The sequence below is a fragment of the Morone saxatilis genome, unplaced genomic scaffold (assembly GCF_004916995.1).
Source record: "Morone saxatilis isolate NCDOM2014 unplaced genomic scaffold, NCSU_SB_2.0 Contig2, whole genome shotgun sequence".
Taxonomy (NCBI): Eukaryota; Metazoa; Chordata; class Actinopteri; family Moronidae; genus Morone; species Morone saxatilis.
This window is the reverse complement of record NW_023339762.1, coordinates 10,408,393-10,430,183: the sequence shown is the minus strand read 5'-3', so window position 1 is coordinate 10,430,183 and position 21,791 is coordinate 10,408,393. Positions and strand designations below refer to the sequence as shown.

The window sequence follows — 21,791 nt, the reverse complement described above, 5'->3', positions numbered from 1 at the left end:
AGTGAGAAACACGTTGGTACAGGAAGTATTAAAGACAAATTTGACCTCTGAGCTCCCTGCGCATGAAGATCATGAAATGTATATCTCTACAGGGATCGGTAAAATACTGCATATTACTGTGATGGCTGTTTAAATGCCAAAAGCAATATTTGGATCATCATCATTGTACTGTCTAGCATTCGCTGTTTGTACGTGCAGTCCAATCAGATAAGAGTGGGTGACTGTTTCTGTCTGGTTTTGACCTCTGTCTGCAATTTTACAAGACAAAAAGCATAAAACGCCACCCCCTCACCTCTCCTCTCTCATTTCCAACAAGCCTCTCTATCCACTCTTACCAGAAATCCCTTTCCACATAAACTGAAGATCTCAAATTCACGTCAAGGAGCACACCTCCTCTGCAGAACCTTTTAAGGGCACAGCCGCACTCCTGTTTTTCTTTTCTCTTCTTTTTTCTCCACTCTTTTTCTCTCATACTTTTTTTCCCCCTTTGGTGTCTGAAGTAATCGTTCAGATTTCCTGTTCTGCCTCTCTCCATCGTCCCTCTATGTCGCATTTCACCTCTAAGGTATTTCCTGGATTTTGAGCCCCCTCTTCTGACCCCCTCCACCACTGCCCCCCACCCTTTTCCACCCTGCTCCCCCCACAAACCTCTGCCCTTTTCCTCTCTCCCCCTCACACCATAATTTAGACAAATTTGGGATCACTTAGGGTGGCTACAGTAAATGTGTTTGCCATCAGTGTTCACAGCAGCAGATCTCCCCGGCTTATGTGCCCTGAACCTGTGGCAGCACACCTTCTAGGGTTACCAACAGACCTGTAATTATCCCATTACTATTAGTGTTTCCTGCTCTCACGTGAAGTGAATAATGTGCTTGGAGATTTATGGGTGTAAGGTAAAGCAATCTCATATTAAGGGCCTACAGACATTTCCCTCATACATGGTGCAGGCTAAATCCCTCTGGGCCAATACTGCAGGAGCTTCTGTGGTGCAGATTGAAAATGTAAGATTGTGACAAAAGGTGCAGCAGTTAATGACTTGTAAATCTAAATAAGCCCCAGGAAAGTCTTTTAACCAACCCTCTTAAGCTTTATGGTGTATAGATTTTCGGTCAGGGAGACCATAGCAGCTGATAGCGGCCTCTTACCTGCATGTGGTCGACTCTGAAACGAGAGGGAGGGACGCACAGTCTTTGTTATCATTGCCATGCTTCTGTCCATCTTTACAGCAGTCCTCAATCGACATCTGTTCTGCTCCTATGGACATTAAAAAAAGACACAAGATATGTATTTGTAAGTAGGTGAAAAGGTGGACACATCCCATTTACTGTGTCATAAGGACTGCTGCAGTGAGGGGACCCCACCCCCACCCCCATCTACATAATCACATCGTTGTGTAGAGCCCAGATCTGCACTTAACACACTTGCCTGCATACACACTAGGTGGTTAACACATTTGCCTTGAGACTAGTTTTATAGAATTTAAGCTGTTGATGAACAAAATATATGAAATGGGATAGTCATGAGCATCGTCTTATGATCTTTCTTTGACAAACACATTTTCTTTTGGCAAAAATAAAACATGCTTGCACACATTGTTTTCGCTGATTAAGTGAGTTATGACGATCAGAATTGGATATCTAACCCAAAACAAAAAGGATATTGCCATTGTTCTTTAGGGCAAGTTGCCTAGCGCTCTCTAAAAGATGGAAAAACAAAATTCTAAATCTGTCTGGCAATTTAAAGTGGCTGACATTTTTTTTGCCAAAGACAACGAATGATGGATATGTTGTTGCAAACACAAGAGAGGCTTTTTGACTGGAGCAGAACCAACTCTGTGGTGATCTGGCTGTTTATTGATGTGGATTAGAGAGCGTGGAATGCCTTGACTCTGTAAACAATCAGCCGTCGCAATCACATCAAGTACATTCATTCGCCTGTGGTTTGTGTGATCTGCCAAACGTGAAATAGCTTTGGCAGATTGGTTCCTTGGACTTTTTTTGCCTTCGGCTCAAACCAGGAACAGTACGCCAAATTGTTATTAACAATAAGTCCCGCGAGAGAAAAAAAGAGAAAACAAACTCACTGTGAAATAAATTTTGTTGATCCATTGTAATAGAATACGGGTTGTTACTGGTTAGTGACTGAAAGCTCTGAATCATAGGGAATAGTGATTGTGAAATGCACTGAACAAATCCATCTGTTTGAGACACAGCGTCTGCTGTGAGAAGTCTGGCAAGAATCAGCAATTTCAGATAATAAGTTAGATTAGGTAGGGAGGACAAGTGTCTGGAATAGTAGTCCTCAGTTTTATAGATTTGCTGCTTTCTCCCAGAAGGCCTGGAGGAATTTTATTATAGCCATTAAATCAAAGATGAAGCACAAGAAGGAATAGTCATCATCACAAACAGGTTTCTGCACTGATAAACTTTGTAACAACACAAGTAAGCATTGCAATAAAACTCTCAATTTCTCAGAAGAGTTTGTGGGCTTGTACTGTATAAACCCCGTTCTGCAGCTCACAACTATGTAGGGGCAAGACATAACAATGACTAAGAGTTTATTCAAATGAGCTATGTGTGTTATTTTCTGAAGAAAGCGAGTCATTTCTCAAGTATAGGCAACAGAATTGAAACATTGTGACCATTACTACTACACGGAGGATGATTAACCTGGCAGAAAGGAGTGAGTGTGGATAGAGGATTTATTACTAGACAGCCACATTAGCTGACTCACTACGGACTTCTGGAAGTCTGGCACATCCCAGAATCCTCTGGCCAATAAACCTTGTAGCAGCTGGATGAAATGAGATGGCATTTTAAAAGCTTTTCACATGGGCCTACCAAGTAGGCTCCCTCTCTCTCTGTCTCTGAATGTTAAAGACCTCTGTGTCTGCTTGCAAAGTAAAGTTGGGATGTTCCAGTGAGACAATAACTAAATATTTTGCTTACAAAAATATGATAATATGAACATAAAAGATTTAATGACCAAAAGTCAAATACTTTCAGAGCGGTGCTCCCAACTTTGTGTAAGTTGTAAGTTTTCTTGTTATTGAACCATTACCAGTAATTGACATACTCTTGCCAAAACACCCAATTTGTATTGAAACTGGATCCAAAGAGCACCTATCCTGATTCCACACAAACTAAATAATAACACACTCATAATCTTTCCCTCTAAGGATGCAGTATGTATATTTTATATGACAGGAATAGTTGGGTCTGTTACAGATTCCTCAGATTTCTCCCTACAGTAGCTCCCTGCTGATAACTAACTCTAACCCATTAGGCATCACAGAGTCATTCCAATGCCACCGCTGTCTGCTGCTCTGCAAACCTAAATTGAAAGAGCAGAAGTGCTTTAAAACTGTGTGGTGCCGTTTTATCAAAAGAGTCAAACCAGGCGCAGCCTATATGCCGTCTGCTACGGTCCTCTGTCTCTCTGTGATGCATTGTTGGAGAGGGCTGATTTCCCTCTTGGATGGCGGTGCTGCTGGTGAGGTCCATTCTGTCTTGGCAGAGCAGCACATGGCTTGCAATGTCTAGACGCCTCATGTAAACAAGGCTTAATGAGCCCACTGGTGGAGCTCCGCCCAGACAGAGTAGTTGGCCTTCACAACAGCAGCGTGCATCTCTTTCACAGGCTGCACTGGAGGCTTTTATTTAGCGGTTTCTGTCAATCTTAGTCACATAAAAAACTGTAACTCAAGATGTAGATGGTTTCTATCTATCTTCTTTCTATTTCCAGACTCTATCTATCTATCTATCTATCTATCTATCTATCTATCTATCTTTACATGACATACATGGGTACTTCTGGGAGTTTTGGTTACATAACTGGTCAAGCTGTTGACCTGTGACACAACTCCCTACAGAGAAGGCAACTTAGAGAAAAGTGGCCCTGCTGACTGTGAAAATTTCCCCATATGTGACCAAGGGACCATGAGCATTTGGATATGGCTCATCCCAGCCCTTGGTAACCCTGCTGTGGGCGGTCAAGTATAAATCACACCCTTCTGTCTAGATCATTCTGTCCATCACAGCATACCAAGGCACTTGGCCTTTGACTTGCTGGGCAGAAAGTAATACACCAGGGCAGTGAGAGCTTAAACTTATGTGAAACTGCACTATAACACGCCTCAAGTGTTTTTTTGTTTTTTTTAATCACTTTATAAATCAAGTAGGATCTAGACTATGGCATGAACACAATGTAATGAATGAAAGAAAGATGTGACTTACAAGTTTTGTAAATATGTAGTTTCTGGATTTTTTTTCTTACACAATGTAATTTGCAGTGGCTTTATAGCTGCTTTAAATTACTTTATTCAACACTTAATATCATTAGGTTGTAAGGGGAAACAAGGGAAACAGAGAAAACAATAAACAAATAAAATGATCATTCTCCAAAAACAGTTATTATGATGTTTTGTTAAAAAGTATACAATGAAAGAATGGGACAGTTTAACCATACTTCATTTCAGGACAGACCTGCAACACTTTGAAGCACCCAGCCCTGTAAACTGTGCTTTCATCACATGCCCCAACTAGTCCTATGACAAATTCATCACCTCCCCGGTTCTCACTCTTTGCCTAATACCAGTTTGATGCATACTGTAAATATCCTGACAAATGCATGTAAACAGTAGATTTTACATATAATATTCATCCGCATCACTATCACATACCAATGTCCTTCCGTAGCTTGATTTGGCTTACCCTAATAAAAAGTTGTCACGCAGTGCTGATGTATAAAGTTCCTTACAAAAAGGTAACTTACCTTGGCCAAGGAGAACTCCGAACAGAGAGCAGAGCAGCACTACACGCGGACCCATTGAATGAAAATGATCCAACATAGAAAAAAAAACCCTGGAAAAATAAAGCGTCCGAGAGCTTTGAGCTTGGATCGATGCTGGTTATTGTTCAGGATGTGAGAATAAACCGCAGTGGTCCTTTAAAAAAGGAAGAGTGAGTCCGAGGATGTGATGGAGTTGAGTGAGTCGCAGTTGCAGCGTGACTGCAGGAATGAACGTCTAATTATGGCACTGTGAGGGGCGGGCTGGGGCCACGGACACCCACTTATTGCTAATCAAATCCCTTTTTTTCCCCTTCAGGATAAATTGGAAAGCCATTAACAGTGACCTCATTAAAAGTATATTGAATTCAAAATATAATATGGCTATTGGGACAGTAATTTATTCCTAGATTCTGACAGGAATGTTTATACAAACCGTAATTCATGTGATTGATATATTTATGCGTGTTGGAAAGTGTAAGATCTGAAATACTACCTACTGAGATGTGGGCTGCCATATTTTTTATTGCCTTCAGGAGGGATTGCAAGTGTCTTCAGGCTACTGTGCTGCAAGGTATGCATGCACACATGGAAATTGTCTTCCCATCAGTGGCAAAGTAGACTTTTTCTGTCTGTGACTAATGACTGTACTGATTACTCAACATCTGGAGCCGGTTTTGGGGTATTTTAAAAATCTGTTGTGGCTATGTCCAGACTGTAAGCCTCAAAACCTTTGGGATATATCAGTTTGAGGAAGGGGGGATCAGAAAATTAGTATTTTCACTGCCAGTCTCTGCAAATATCTGCGTTTATTGCATTCTCTTTAGTCACTAACGTTTACAGCTGCACCCAAAAAATGAGGCATTTTCCCTCAAAGTTAATGAATTAAAGCTTTTGTAACTGTGCCACAGATGTGGGCTCACCGTCAGCCAAAGTGATCATGAACTGTGAGAGGGAGCTGGGTATAAACAAGCCACACACACACACACACACACACACACATACACATCTACCAGAACTGGCAAGAAGCAGAGAAATAATTGCTAGACTGCATTATAAACATTTTGTACCAACTAAAGCCCTCTGCAAATTCAATCAGTCTACTGACTCTGGGCATGGTGACAGAGAGAGGTTAAATTATCTTCTAATCAGACCCATATGTCTCCACCACCAGTCTAGCCAGTCTAGAAACATCACCAAGGAATTGATATCAGGACACCACAGGCATACAGGAAAGCCCACAAGTATATGGCAGTTATAAATGGGTAACTGCACTGTTTAAGTGTAGTGTGTGACAAGTCTTGTCTCAATCTCTGTGTTCTTCAATACACCACAGTCTATGTTTTCTGTTGATAATTATACTCTGTTAACAGTCTTTCTACAAGACCACATTTTCATAGCCACTTGCCCATTCACTATATAGTGCCACTATTGCAGAACTGGCTCAAGGTCGTTTGAGATTTAAGTATGAATTGTGTGTTATTTATCTTCCTTAGGCTTTTTTCAATATTGGTATCCAGGATTCCATTTGTTCTAACAAAACCTCCCACTGTGTGTAAAAATGAGCTTGTAGAGAAGTTGCTTAAGTGGATAATCCATCACAGTGGCCAATATGTCTTTTGCAGTTGCATGGTAAAGCACAAACAATTTTATTTATTTATTTTATTAATAAATCCGCACTGCTGACCTTGACAACAAATATAAGCAGGTGTGGTATTTTTTGTAATGATTACATGACTTCAGCATGTTTTCTGAAAAGTTAATACCTTAGCAAAATAAAAACAACAGTATACACTGAAAAGCAATGTTAAGTACTGCAGTAAATAAATTAAAACAGTAAACATTTTTTGGCCCTGGAAACACATTTAAACGGCGCAGAAGCACCACTAGCTTATGGGTAGACTGTATTGCAACATATGGTTCCTACAGACATCTATCAGTCAAGGATGTGGCAACCCCCTTTATCACAACAACAAAGAGCACCATTTTACTGCTGACCTGTACTTAATCTTATCTTTGCTTTAGTGTAATGTAGGAAATAGATAATAGGCCATATAAGGAATGAAGAATGCCCAAAATGAGAGCCAGACCAGTGCCAGGCCCCAAGCTTGGCTGCCTCGAGCACTGTGAACATCTGAGGGCCACTTCTCATGTCTGGTAGCCTTCCAGGAACTACCAGCCCTCCTCTCTCCACCTCCAATCTAGATTTGGGCTTTAACACGAAACAGCAGCGTGAGTTGACCTCCCAGCTCATAGGTGGAGGAAATTGGAGTGTCTGAGGGCGCATTCAAACAGTGTTAATCTTGTTGTGGGGGGGTGCAGTACAGTTCCTTTGAAGCTCAACAAAGCGTGTCTTGCCACATCTGTGTCAATCAGCACAGGGCCACTAACACAGTCAGGCAGTCAGATGGCTGCCCTGTTGGGCCCAAATGACTTGTTCACTGTTAGTCAACACAACTGAATAAACTTGTTAAAGAAAAGAGTAGCTTTGCTTACCTTTAAAGTGTAAATTGTAGTGAGGGTAATAATACTGAAGTATTACTTTTAAGTAGGGCATTAGTTCTAGGATAAAGGAGGTGTATAACTTTAATCATTACCCAGATTTAATCATATTATATTGTGCCCTGTAAACACCCACAAGTTGACTTGCATGCAAGCAGGTTTATGGCTAAATGTGCTGGCTCTTGGATATTATAAGAAAACAGTTCAGAAAGGTGGCTGTGCATAACATGTTTATTTTTTTAAATAAATAGATAAATACAACTACACTTAACATGTACCTTTACAACATGTTAAAAAAGACTGGAAAAATGTACCAAGCAGAAATATTGTGTAATGATGTGTGACAATTAAGCATCTTAAGCAGTCTGTGGTTTTATCAAACAGCTTTGATTCCTTTGATGTTTTCATTTTACTGACCTCGAGGGGGCTCGTAACACATCTTATTCCACATAAGACGGACCACAAATTTCAAAGCTCGTGATTATCATCTTTCCTCTGATCACTGCTATATTTACACATGGAGTGCTAAACAGGAAAGACACACAGACGTGACCAAATCTTCTATTACCTCGGTGTTGATGGACCGATGTATCTACTGTGAGCAGACGTATCACTTGGTAAGAGCAAACTGAGAACTAGAATTGATAACTGACTGCTTGCCGTCAGTTTTACCCTGTAACACCTAATTGTGCTGCAAGTCTGTACTATTTGCATGAATCCCAGTCATAAACTTCAAGCTTTAGTCAGAGAGAGAAGCTATTTCTTCACATTCAGAGTAAATGTAACAGCTGTAATGCAGATGAGTCCAGAAAATCGAACAAATTCGATGCTCTGGATCATAGTTGTTTGTTTGCTTGCAATACATTTTAATAACAAACATATTTGATTGTTTTGGTGACCTGAAAGTAATTGTGTGTCGTAAATGTTCGTAACAAAGTGTAACACAGCACATATTAGCTGGTGCTGGCAGTGTTGTCAAATATCTGAACGATTAAAAAGATTTCGTTTCGCTTTCATACTGCTCCCTCCTCTCCACTGGGACAGCTTGGTGTATCCTGGGGCTCTGAATATGCACGCTGGTGCTTTGCAGGCTTTAATATATTGTCAAGAGATGAGGAAGGAGATGAGGGAGGGACAGTAGGTAACACCTCCAGTTTGATTTCTGGGAAAGTCTGGCCAGGGAAGATGATCCTCAGGTGCTCTTCAAACAGTTCTTTAAGCTTCCTGTCTGCCATGGTAACCTCTGTGTCAGCCTGCCGTGCGAGTAAAAGCAAGGATGAGTGCAAAATATTTTATAAGCAGGTGCTTATTGAATAATACTGAAAAACAAAAAAATATTTCTACAGTACCTCACTGAGGGCTGCACAGTTCCCTAAGACGAGTTTGATGTCTGATACAAACTCGGCAGGGCTTTGATAGCACGGACTCTGCTTAGCCTCCAGTCGTTTCTTCACAGCTGAAAGCTTCATTGGTCCCTTTACAGTCAGCCTGTTATTAGCACATACCTACAGAATTTAGAAAGGGAGAGATAATTAAAGAATAAAACTTCAAGGGGAGATGTTGAAGCAAAATCACGATTAATATATTTATATAGTTTTACATGTCTGCTTTGTGCACAAGAAGTTATGGATTTTCATTTTCATTTTGTTACGTGAAAGTTTATATAAAAAAGAGGTATTTCATTCAAAAATGGCCACAGCGGTTAAGTGCTGCACACAAATATAGTGTTGTAAGTACTGTAATGTACAGTTTTTTATCTCTAGTTTTTAATGTTCATCCACTTCTGTGCTACAAGCTCTCTGTCAGCGAGGAAAATACTTTATATTTATATTTACAGTACCTGGGTAAAGTTGCTCTGCCTCTCATTCATATTTTTTCTTCCTTTACTGATAAACACTGCACATTACACATCATTAAAATTACAGTTACAGTAACTCCATGTGACATTAATCCTGTGACCCTTTAGTCATCCTTGTTTCAAGACTCACCGAGGGGGAAACAGGCTCTTGAAAGTCTGAACCCAGGTCGCTGCAAAACAAGTGCAGCAACAGCCTCTCACATTTCTGCAGCGGTAGAAAAACACATCAGACTTAAAACATGTCTATATATAATAATAGAGAAACCACATACAGTTCTCCAATCGATAGCCTTTTGCTGCTTAGTTAGTTCTTTAAATCTGACACAAGCAGCACATTGGGGAAGTTTGCAGTAAATCTGATATTTTCTTCAATACTACTGTCATTAAATGGTGTGTATGTTAGTTTCTAGAAACAACAATAATGAAAACAGTATGGTTGCTAGGCTAACAGTCATTAAGGGTGTGATACTCTTTTTATGAGTATCACACCCTCACCCCTTTAGACCTGAAAGGTGGCTGTTATACGTTTGTAGTGTTGTCCCAGCACTAACTTTCAAGCAGAGGCGCCACCAATAGGGGGCCAAATTCCACTGCCCCCTCCCATTTTCTGGCAACCCACAAGTAAAACGCAGCCTGCTACAACCTCTGAAAGACAGTGTGGAGCAGAAGATGTAGGGATAATGAGGTGGCACTTGGGGTGGCCAATCAGATTTCACTGGCCAGTGCTGACCCAGGCCCCCCCTCTGGAAGACGCCCCTGACTACTCCATATGCATAGTTAGCTTCTGAATACTGTATGCATAATATGCTGCTATCTGATATTTAACGTGCATTTATTTAAGTTAATAAGTAGTTAAAAAGATAAGTGTATATTAAAGGGCCAGTGTGAAGGATTTTGTGGCAACAGTAAAGTTGCAGTTCTGTGTCTGTATTTGACAACCTGGGAATGAGAATGGACTGTGAAGTGTGTAAGAAAAACTACGGCAGCAAAACCTGTGAAAATCGTGAAAGGCCCTATCTACAGCCAGTATTTGGTTTGTCCGTTCTGGGCTACTGTAGAAGCAGTTCAACATGACAGACATGGAGTCAACCCGTAATGTCTGTAAATAAAAATGGTTCATTCTAAGGTAATGAAAACACAACGATTCTTATATGCAGGTGATTATACACATACAGAAAACACAGAAATATATTATATTATATTATTATATTCTAAAACATTCTACGTTCTGCAAGTCGATCCTCCTAAATGTTTCACACTGGTCCTTTAAATCACTGTATATTGATGTTATTTTCTATTTGACAAATATAGCCAGTTACGGAGTTGATATGAAATTCAATTCAGTTGAATACAATTAAATGACAGGCATTGTTCTGCCATTTATTATTATAATTATTATAATGATATAATCTTTATTCTAACCAATTGATTGTTATCATTTAAAAAAGAGTACTGACTCGTTTGTCCTCAGGGGGAAATCCTCTTTCAGAATCTGGCTCCTTTTTTATTCTTTTGGCTTCAGGTTTGTTTTCATACTCCATCTCAGGCAATAACAGGTCACGGCAGAAAGAGCAAAACCATTCCCCGCTGAAAAGAGACAGTCCAGAGACTCAACACAAAAGCCAGTAAGCAGGAACATACATTAAAAAAGTGCATAATGCTGCTGTCAGATGAAAACCTCACACCTCAAAGCTTGTCAAAAACAACCTCGTCCTTAAAAGTTGTTTTTTTTATTCCACAGCAGACCATAATTCTTTGATTCTAGTATTAAAAAAATGAGTTATGAGCTTTCCATCTGAGACCAGCACTAAATAAATTTCCCCTGACAGAGCTTGCCTGGGAGATTTGAGGAGAGTTGGAACGTGGCACGAAAGGTGAAAAACCTTGGGACACTTATCGCAGTGCAGCAGCTCTCCCCCAGTCTGACACACAGCACACAAGACTTCATTAGAGTCTTCTAACGGAGCTCTGCGCTGCTCTACCTGCTGTTCTCCTCCCAGTGAACGGATGTGATTTGGAGCATTAGTGTTGCTCTGGTCCCGTGGGCTGCTTGGAGGCTGTGAGGGGCTATGGGGTTTGTCGTTTGTGCTTTGAAGAGGAGTTGGGGCTTTGTTCCCCTCATCCTGGGCACTGATTTGGGGTTGATCACCTGTGCTGTCAGGGAGGCTGGCTCTTTGGTTGGCTTGTACCTGAAATACACAGAGAGAAAAAACAGCTCTGAATATATTGTAACCAATATGTAATAAATGGACTCAACTTTGACCTGGACAGATAGTTTATCTGTTATTATTGACATTTCAGGTGCCCTCACTTTTGTTTGTTTTTTTAGCTCCAAATAGAGGTTTAGAAAATCTAGCTAAGCTGTAGGCTGTCTCACTGCTTCTAGATATCACATGTTACTGTGATGAAAACAGTGTTATTATAAGCAATAGAAATTCTAATAAAATAATAAAAGTTGTAATAAAGCAAAATGTCCTTTAAATCCATGCTCTGTCTTAGTACAGTGCATCAACAGTGTGGAAAAGTCATTGGATCGTAACAATAATTTATTGTCTCCTTACATAACTACTGTCATCTTCTGGCTCATCTTTGATGAGTATGATGGGGCCTGGTGACGACCTTCGTCTTTTCTTGACAGCTGAGCCCACTGCTTCACTAGCCTGGTGTGTTTCTGGAGGTTTCCAAGAAACAGTCCTAGGGAGCAAAGGTAGAACCAATTAGAACAGAGTAAAATTCACTGGAGAGACCAATGGCACAAAGGGACTAGGGTGATATCAAGGCGGTACTGTTCAGAGCTACACAGTAATTAGAGAAAGGCACAAGATTCAGCTGTCTCCTCACCCTGGTTTCTCCTCCTGGGACACAGCAGCGTAGCCTGGTGAATTCTGCTGTCCTTGCACTTGAGATTAAAAAGAAATCTGTGTTTTCCTTTGTTAAGAATACAGCAATACGTACAGTCTGTAAAAGCGCAAATGACACTGGTGGCACAGACATACCGTTTCTGTGTGGCAAAGAAGGTGGCAGGCTCTGGGGATAGTTGGGTTTCAGCATATATATTGGGCCACCTGAATCGCTCCTCCTACTCAGATATGTGGGCTCAATCTAAAACACAGCATTGCAAACATTGTAACATATGTAAATATAATGCAACTTTTTTACCTTTATTGGATTAGGGTGATTTTCTCTCTATGAATGCACCTGACAAGTGCCTAAAGAAGTTGGACACTGTATACCGTTGTGCCTTGTGTTTTATGACAGGTTGTGGAAATCGCGTACACCTCTGCACTCTGTATGCTGCTGCTAAATGGCTGTATGTCTGCAGCCTCTCTCACTGGTTGGCTTTTATACATGAAGTTATCCCTGAGCTGGTTTTTTCTTTTCTATTATCTATTTCTTATCTTCTATATTAACCAAAATCAATATGGCCTTCACTCGTAACTAGAAAATGCTTTTAAATATGCAGCTCCCTCTTCCTGGAATAATGTACAGAAGGACCTGAAATTGTCAGAGCTGATTACTATTAAGTCCATTTTGAAGTATATCAATTCGTTTACATTAATGGGTGGAGTCACTTGCCGTATGCCGTGATTGAGGCGAAGTGACGCCACCATTGATGGCCCGTGGCGTTATATGGGTGTACAGGGATGAAGAAGAAAATACGTCCATAGGTTTGGGTTGGTAGCTGGAGCTGCTTCCCATCCCCCTCAGAGGCTACAAGTGACAGAAGGAAAAACAGTAAGATGGATAGAAATGCTGCAATCCTTTTCATGCTACATTCCTGTCAGCTTCTATAAGCATGTGATGGTGGAGGTGGAGATGAAAGAGTGCACTTTCAATACCGTGTCGCTGGCTGTGTGGGTCGACACCCCTTGGCAACAACAGAACAGAGAAGACTAAACCATAAACAACAACCCTCAGAAGTTCTTTGACTTATTTTTGATCTGTATTTTATTTTGCTAAATCTTTCTCCTCCTACAAAATGTATAAAAAAAACCTATAGCATTTCTATGAAACACTTAGATGCACGTTTAGTTTAGTTCAAATACATTTAAAGGACCACACCAACATTCCTGTTTTAACACAGAACACTACACGACAATAACACACCACTTCAAATAAAATCTACTTATTTAAAAGGCCCTGAAAAAGCTATTTTCTCCATCAGCGTGTTATTATGAGCAGTGGGGTCCTATATTAACACAATGTTACATGTTAAAATCTGATCAATCTAGACCCACACACTGAGCTTTGAGTGACAAGCTTTGCTTATTAAGTAATGGATACTAAATGTTATCAAGTAATATTTAGAAATATGCTAAATAATATAATAACCACTTTTTATAGAATGGGCAGTAACTGTTTTTACAAATTTTCCCGAAAGCTGTTAGTTTTCATTTATTTCACAACAGTATGCAAACTGAAAAAAAAAATGGAAACTCGCCTCATCATGTCAGCCCTTCTATTCATCAAAATTATGTGAACACTATTAGGTCATTTTCCAAGTGAATCTGCACTTAGAGCTACACTACGACACCAATAAAACAACTCTTGACATAAATAAAAGCAGACATGCTGTACACATAAAATAAGTAAATAAAGTAATAAGTACCCACAGCACAATCTATAAACCTACGGCATGCTTTGAAAAGTACTCAGTATCATTAAGTATGCATGACTTGCAGCAAAACATGCAAAAACATGGAGAACATTTGAGAGTTTATTATGCAGCTGTAACAGCTTGTTCACGTCAGTATGATACAACTTTTGTGTGCACTTCACACGCCAGCATTGTCCTGTGAATGAGCCTATACTTTAGAGCTGGAACCAAAACACCCTGTGAACTAGACTAAACAACTCGGATGACGAGATATTATCAACCCTTTCTTATGGAGTCTTGGGTCCGTCCTCTGTCACATGCTGGCTGCTCTCGCACTGCAGATTTAGCTGTTTTTTTTTTATGATTTTGAGTCATAAGCTTGTCCAAGATTAAAATCCATCTTGACACGGAAAGACGTAAATTGCTTAGGATGTGAAGGCTGTCAGCTCTATTTAGGACAATGCCATCCGCTGTCTGTGCTTGTTAAGAGGGCTTGTCAGTCAGACGGACACGAGCACACATGCACACACAAACGCACACTAACCTGGGGCGTAAACCCAGGGCTTGGTAAGCTGCTAGTTGGGCTGGCATGGTTGGGAGGAGGCACCATAAATCTGCGGCCTAGTTGGGAGGGCATACTGTGGGAGGGAGAGCCTCCATGCAGGGGCCCTGGGACGCTACGCTGCAGTCTGACACTCTGGTACCATGTCCAGGGTGGAGGAGGTGGTTGCGGTTGCCAGAGGGCCTGAGGGTTTAGCTTGTCCACCTGCATCTGGAGCTGAGCCAGAGTATTATGGGGTGCTCCCTGGGCAAAACTGTGGGGTGAGCCCGAGGGGCCCTGCCCAGGGTGGGAGAGCTGATGAGAGATACCCTGAAAACCACCCAGCTGGTGGCCTGGTACTCCACCACTCTCAACCAGTAAAGAGCCTGAGGGAGCATACACACAGAGACAGGATGAGCATAACAAGTAGCAATGCATAATACACAATGCAGACAAAACTTGTGCAGAGAACTGTGGGAAAGAGAAAGTTTGGGAAGTCATGCAGTAAAACTTTAAAGAACTTTTGGAGGTATTAAAAGGGGAACACATGTCATGTAGGGATGCAACTAATTATAATTTTATCAGAAAATGTTTTACATTAAAAATATATCAATAATATTGAAAAATGTCCCTCACAAGTTCCCAGAGCCCAATGTGTCATCTTCAAAGGGCTTGTTTTTGACATTCCCAAAGATATTTAACTTACAATGACATAAAACAAACAAAAGCAACGAAGAGGAATATTGGGATTTCAGCTTGATGAAACCAAAATCTGCTTGACTTAAAGAATTAATTGATAGTCAAAGGTTTTGCTGAGTCAGCTAAATCGATTCATCTCATATTTCGGCACAACTGTCAGGCTTGTATGAGTTGCGACTGCTGCAATTGCCCAGCATTTTTAGGTTTCTGTTAAGCACCGGACCCGGTGAATTTTGGGAATACAGTAAAATACAAGAGCGACTGTTGTGTGGTGGAAGCCTCTTCTAATGCAGTATATATGCAGATAGCATGTGTAATGTTCACTATTCCATTCTGATGTTATAATTGTTGCATTATTGAGTTTCAAGTCAAACAGGAGATGCTGAAGGGCCTAATAGTCATGGGATGTGATTGATGCAGTGATTGATGATTGATTGATGATTTCTGTAAGTGCCATGTTAAAATAGTCTGCCACTGTGTTGGCTTTTTCCACTTGTGGAAATGCTCGATGTGGCCTTTATTTTATGGCAGGAGATTGTGTGGAATTTGACCAGGTGATCAATATTCTTACATCGTATATCGAAATATACACTACAGTAAAATTTTGGTGAGACTTAAAGGTATCAAAATCTACTAAAACAGAATAATCACTAACAGTGTCCAGACTAAGAAATCCATCGTCAGGGTTATAGAGAAGCTGCTATAACTGAGACGTTCCATTATGTCTTACCCAGATCAACATTTGAAGCCCAATAAGAGGATCGACACTGGAAGCGTACAGTGGCCTGTGGTACAAATGAGGTACTACATTTTGCCCGAAGGAGGTTTCCAATCTGAAACAGAATCTGCAACAGAAGGGATGTTATTAATAATTGTAGAGGAGGATACTGGTGTGTTACAAAAGCCATATGTTCCTACTTTACTACGTCCAAGACAGACCAGGCACCAGAGCTGAGCTGAGTTTTATGTTGGAAACAAGATTGCGAAGAGATACTGTTGAGTGAATAAATGATCAGAAAAGCCGTACCAAACGTTTACAGTACAAGAGGGCCGTGCCCCCATTCCTGGCTGTGGCCCATTTGGTGAAGTTGATGACATGATCCAGGTGTCTGGATAGATAGCCAATGTCTTCCTGTTGTTTTCGCAAGACACTCTCGTGATCCTTTGTTACAGCCTGGAAAACATGAATAAGTGAACATCTGCAGTATTCAAACAGCTTGAGGGTATGTGCTCTGGGCCTCGGGGTAAAACAGTCAACTGTGCTTTTCAACCAAATAATGTTTTACTGGAATCAACACCATAGCAAGCTACAGCCTACATAAAACTGATACACAGCATTTATTTTGTTATATTTGTAATATATTGAAAATATTTTGCCATACCTCAAGTTGATTAATGAGCACCTTGCCCTTTTTGTTGATCTCCAGAATCAAACTGCAGATCGATTTCTTTATTTCATTATGAACAGATGAACGGTTCTGATCGACCTGAAGAAGTCTGAGAAACATACATCCCGACTATCAACAAGTCTTTAAATCTGACACATTATATGCAAAATCAAACAGCACATTTTTCATGACACATTTTAGAGACATCTTATTATTACTGGAGGTACACGTGGTTTTATCCCTAACTAATTACCCAGTTGTTCTTGTCCATGAGATTCAGAGGTCATATGGAAGAGCAAAATGGCCTTTTTTCTAAACATTCCTATAAACTACAAGAGCCTTCAACTTTGGTTTACATTGTGCATTCTTGTGGTATGTGTACATACATACCCGTTTTTTATGAGCTCTGATACCTCTTCAATCAGTTTCTTTTTCTCCTGCAGCTGATGGGTCATGTTCTCCATGTGCTGTTTGTGGTTTTTATAAGCGTCTTCAAGGAACTGGTAACTAATCCAAAAAGAACATTAAGGCAGTGGATACAATACACAAAGTAAACACTGATTACATAGTATTAGGGCTCTACCAATGCACCTAATTGAATCTCCTTTCTTTGTGATGTGGATGATGGGATATAGCCTACAGCAGCATACCTAAGACTAACAGGGGGTTCAGTGAGACGATAACAATATGGCTGAAATAAACATGATAACTGTAAGGATATTTGTGTATCAAAATGTAATTTAATACACAGCTTTTTATTCTAAATCAAATTCATGAAGTGTACGTTAATCACATTTAACTGCAGAGTGTAATGTCAAAATGACAAAACTGCAATGTATACACAGGTCTATGAACCTTTATGTGACAAAATCATACTACGTTATATTGTCAACTGTGACTGTACTTGTGGTCCTTGTGCTTGACTAGTTGGCAGTCACGGCAGGTTAGCAGGTCACAGGTCTCACAGAACAGCTTCAGCGGCTCTTGTTTGTGGATGTCACAAAACATCGGCCTCTGAGTCGACACACCGTGGACCCCTGGAAGACAACAAAAGGTTCATCATTTGGCCCCTCATTCTGGGTTCGTGACAGTAGTTTGTTCTGTCTTGGCACAATGTTATAGGCCGTAGAGCTCAAGGTTAGAGGTAACTGTTTGTGGTTTCACTGGATGTGAAGGAGAAGACTCAAATATAAACTAGCAAACAAGTCATAGAGTATATTTCCCGAGCTATAGGCTTAACTGTTGTTAGGGAAGCAGTTTTTATAGACATAGTTATAGCAGTAGTAGTCAATGTTTGAAATAAATGAATTTAGGAAAATATTTCTCCCGCATGTTCCTGCCAACTGGTGACTTACAGCTCGTCTAACATTTGCACGCCCTTGATAATAAGCGTTTGGCCTCTTGTCTTATTTTCAAACTACATCATGCATCTAAATGTTTTAATTGAATTTGAATTCGGCTGAACTTAATGAGCAGTTCCGAATGTGTTCCATTATTTAACTGAGCCCGAAGGTTTAAGTTTACACACAGCATAACCAAATTGCTTTAAACGTTTATGTAAATATCTACATTTATCATTTGTGCCATTAAAAATACCCTAGAGTGGCAGTGTTTATGTTTGACCATCCTTGGAATGAGCTGAAAGTTCATTTCAAACAACAGTCAAGCGTGTAAGAATTTAAGATAAATATAAGAAAGGCCATTTAATTTTGATGCACTTGGATTTAAAAAAATGTCCACTACAACCAGAGCAAAAAGTGACATTACTGACCCCATTATATCTTGTTCCTATGTCGTGGAAGCACCACAAGTATTTTATTTACTTACTGTATTTATTCACAGAAGAATAATAAAAGAAGAGATTACAATACCTTGTGATACTTCTGCCTTCTGTCTGATGGTGTGCTCTCTGGTGAATCTGACTCTCTGGTGGGCCTCCACACAGGTGGCACAGAGGTACTCGGCACAGTTTACGCAAAACCCGGCAGCTTCAGTGTTGTCATCGCAGGTCATACAGAGCTACAGGTATGAGACAAGTGTCAGAGTTCTGACCTCAGGCAGGCAGGTAACAAGAGCTGCCGGGTCTAGTTTGATCAGTGCAACTTAAATCAGACATGCAAAAGTGATGTGAGGAATATTACAACCATCACCCTAAAAACTAGTAACAAGGCTGCCCCCTTAATGCATCACTAACCTGGACTGTCCTCTCCACTGTGCTGCTGGGAGCCTCAATGGAGTCCTTCACGAAGACATTTTCCATCACATCTACCTCCATACACTCCTGCCTGCACACCGGACAGCGGATCACATTCACTGGAAGGAAACAGAAGCATTTATGTTGGTCTAAATCAGTAACGCCGAACGTGTGACACATGACACCAGATACTCATAGTGAACGGCAGCCCATGTGTAAACAATCAATACAGCTAAACACACAAGCCTTGTATTGAATTGTATTGAAGCCCTGTGGAGCCACGATGAACTCTCCAATTTCTCCCACGCGGGCGAAAGTGATACCCTTTGATCGATCCAGGGTGGTTGTTTGTAAACAAAGTGACTCACGTGGTTTGGTCGCCCTGTCAACCTGGGAGTTTGGCGGCTCCGTCATGGCCAGATTCCTCGAGGGGGAAGGGAAACATTTCTTGCAAAAAGAGTGCAGGCACGGCAGAAGTTTGGGCTCTCGGCTGTGAAAGTTTAGAAAGCAAACGGGGCATGTGTCCAGGTAATGTTGGCCACTTGCCCCGGACTTTTCCTCTTGAACGGGCATGCTCTCAGCTTCGTTCTCCACGACGAGGACAGCAGCATCCCCCGTCTCCCGCTTTTCCGCGCGTCCATCCATACTGCTCCACCTCCGGCGCTGGGTTTGCTCTATTAAGCAGGTGTGTAAGCCGAGCACGCTCAAAAGGCATTCCCCGAAAAGAGCATCTTCACCTGCGTTCTCCTCTTCGCTCTCAGCCAGTTCATCCTTTTTTATTTTCTTTTTTTTAATTCGCAGCGCTGTTAGTATATTAATAATTCTGCTCACATGGTAGCTTATTGTGTGAAACGGCAATGAATCGACAGGAGCACCGACATGTTAGCACGAGAGACGCAAAATAATAGCTGCGCGTGAGGTGTGTCGCGCGCTCGCGTACGGCAGATGTTGCTCAAATTGCACCGCACGCGCTCGTTGCGGCACGAGAGAGGGGGTGGGGTCAAAGTCAAACTGCGTGTTCAGATAAGAGACAGTGGGGTTGAACTACAGCGGTCGAAAGGCTGCTGTTGGTTATCTCCTTACTGTTTGACCTGGTAACGTCCATTCTGTTGCATTCATATAAACTGAAGTTAGTAGTCACTGGGACCTATATGGCATTACCATTACCAAAACCTGTACAGTATGTGTCCAGAAAAGAATTAATCTGAAGTTTTTCCATTATTTAAAGGACAATTATTTTCCTAAAAATGAACGATTTAAGCTTCATCATCCTGTATGCCTGAAGAAGGGTAAACTCTGTTACTGCAAAAATCAACTTAAATTCCATTTATTACACAGTTAATGACATTGTAATGGAGTAGCACAGTTTCCCACAATACTATCACTGAGTTTGTTAAACTTATTGATTGATCTTTTGTTTTGTTGTTTTTGTTTGTATGAGATGTAGATGCCTACAAATACTCTTAGTGAGAAGCCACTAACATAGGTGCATGGAAGTTAAAGCGACAGGGTTCAAAGTTCATGGTCATTCAATAAATTACCTATTAGGCAGGCTAGAGAACAGAGCAGCATTTTCAGCATTTTCGCACACATGAATCTGACTGCACAAAGCCACAGTATCCCTCTCAGTGATGGGAACCGTATTCCACTGCTGGGATTGGGCACCTATGGGGACCCTCGAACGGTGAGAATAATATAATGTGTCTGTTTCTAGATTTGTATGTGTGCCAGGCTTTACCAGGAGGACTCTCAGTTTTGTAGGAGTGCCAGTGTTTCTGCTTATCAGCAATTGGAAGAACCTTGACGGTGTTTTAAATGTCACTGTATAACATGTGAATATGTACCGTAATACAAACGGGAATGTATATTTGCACAAACTGCCGCACGACTCGATCAAAACCAGGTTAAATTATATGTGCATTTTCTCTTGTTTTCCAATAGACACCCAAAGGCACGGCACTTGAGTGTGTTAAGCTGGCCATAGATGTGGGTTACAGGCACTTTGATGGGGCATTGGTGTATTTCAATGAGCACGAAGTGGGTCAAGCCATAAGAGAGAAAATTGCTGATGGAACCGTGAAAAGGGAGGACATCTTTTACTGTGGAAAGGTAATAGGTTTTCTTATATGTCAAGCTATGTCATGTAGTTTAAGAACTCATTATGTTTTTCAGAAGGCCTATGCAATGGATATTTGAACACTATAAACAGTTTTTCAAAAGCAGAAACATGTGCTTTGCTCTATTTTACATTCATTTAAATATCTTAAAGTACTTCTGTTTTCTTCCTCAGCTCTGGAATACCTTCCATCCACCGGAGTTGGTAAGACCAACCTTGGAGAGGACGCTGAAAGCCTTGAAACTAGACTATGTGGATCTCTACATCGTTGAGCTTCCTATGGCCTTCAAGGTTTCTACACATACAGATTTACTTATCAGCCAGCCATGTAGTGTCTGAACATTGCCCTTCCATACATAGAAACAAAGGTAACGTTTAGTTTAATTGATGCTCTTATCAGCTTTTCTGTCAAACAGGATTGTTTGAGGTAAGATACTTAGATGCATGGCAAAACAAACACATCTTCATGCCCGTTCACAATCTAACACACAGTTAGGTTTTATATGCACTAGACAAAATACCTAGCCTAGTGTCGCCAGACTAATTCGCAAAAGCAAATCTGCCAGAACAAATGAATCACGAGCTCAGCAGATTCATCTGGTTCTCTGGCTACAAGATACCACAACAACAATAACAATTTTATGAAGCAGTTATGTTTATGCTGGAAGCTGCATTACAAATGTGTGTAGTTTTAGTTTTAGGTTTCAGAAAAGATTAGACAGTTGGGTATGTTTGGTTGAATGGGCGACTTGAACCATTTGGCTACTGTTGGAATAAGTGTTTTGGTCATTGGCATCACCACGTCCAGCTTATGCAACCAAAGGAAGAGTATATTTAACATAACAATTGTTGACACAAATTATTGAATTGTGCTTAAATTCCAGCCTGGAAATGAGTTCTATCCAAAAGACCAGGATGGAAAATACATCTACCACCATACAGACCTCTGTGCAACATGGGAGGTGAGTTCTGATGAATTCACATTGGATAGTCCTAGAATTTGATGACTGTGCATGACTTATCTCTCCTCCTCCTTCTTGTGTGTTATGTATGGTATTGTCTTCTCACTTATTATAAAACAGGGACAGTGCACAATAAAACATTAACC

At 40.7% G+C, this 21,791-nt stretch overlaps 3 protein-coding genes across 4 annotated transcripts in view; 1 reads left to right on the top strand and 2 right to left on the bottom strand.

The window, feature by feature from the left end:
- fbln1 (fibulin 1) overlaps window positions 1–5,016 on the bottom strand; it is a 28,696-nt gene extending 23,680 nt beyond the window's left edge. Inside the window, exons 1-2 of one of the 2 annotated variants that reach the window (XM_035665704.1) lie at window positions 4,774–5,016; window positions 1,146–1,254 (exon numbers count right to left, since the gene is read on the bottom strand). In XM_035665704.1, the coding sequence (XP_035521597.1) occupies window positions 1,146–1,254; window positions 4,774–4,849 (185 nt within the window). In that variant the 5' untranslated portion in view covers window positions 4,850–5,016. The remainder of the gene's footprint in view (window positions 1–1,145; window positions 1,255–4,773) is intronic. The other variant, XM_035665703.1, reaches the window with a different exon arrangement.
- A 2,558-nt stretch (window positions 5,017–7,574) lies between these two features.
- Window positions 7,575–19,523, bottom strand: LOC118329974 (transcription intermediary factor 1-alpha-like). The gene is made up of 18 exons (XM_035664336.1): window positions 18,936–19,523; window positions 18,568–18,686; window positions 18,245–18,392; window positions 17,278–17,410; window positions 16,764–16,880; window positions 16,368–16,482; window positions 16,013–16,159; window positions 15,716–15,830; window positions 14,290–14,672; window positions 12,725–12,859; window positions 12,145–12,250; window positions 11,990–12,047; window positions 11,710–11,842; window positions 10,985–11,337; window positions 10,606–10,735; window positions 9,279–9,353; window positions 8,640–8,795; window positions 7,575–8,543 (listed from the first exon to the last, which is right to left on the bottom strand). Exons 1-18 carry the CDS (start codon window positions 19,210–19,212, stop codon window positions 8,304–8,306), a joined length of 2,940 nt encoding a protein of 979 aa, XP_035520229.1. The 5' UTR covers window positions 19,213–19,523; the 3' UTR covers window positions 7,575–8,303.
- A 620-nt stretch (window positions 19,524–20,143) lies between these two features.
- LOC118330592 (aldo-keto reductase family 1 member D1-like) overlaps window positions 20,144–21,791 on the top strand; it is a 3,496-nt gene continuing 1,848 nt past the window's right edge. The window contains exons 1-4 of the mRNA XM_035665200.1: window positions 20,144–20,251; window positions 20,509–20,676; window positions 20,858–20,974; window positions 21,568–21,645. Of these exons, the coding sequence (XP_035521093.1) occupies window positions 20,159–20,251; window positions 20,509–20,676; window positions 20,858–20,974; window positions 21,568–21,645 (456 nt within the window). The 5' untranslated portion in view covers window positions 20,144–20,158. The remainder of the gene's footprint in view (window positions 20,252–20,508; window positions 20,677–20,857; window positions 20,975–21,567; window positions 21,646–21,791) is intronic.

Bases quoted from the DNA above. Each gene is read 5' to 3' on its own strand.
- LOC118329974 (XM_035664336.1), bottom strand. From the start codon at position 19,212: ATGGATGGACGCGCGGAAAAGCGGGAGACGGGGGATGCTGCTGTCCTC. The intron at 16,881-17,277 runs GTACAGTCACAG...TTTTTGGATTAG, and splicing joins GTCAAGCACAAGGACCACAA to TTACCAGTTCCTTGAAGACG. The intron at 12,860-14,289 runs GTTAGTGTGCGT...TGTCACTTGTAG, and splicing joins GCCCTGGGTTTACGCCCCAG to CCTCTGAGGGGGATGGGAAG.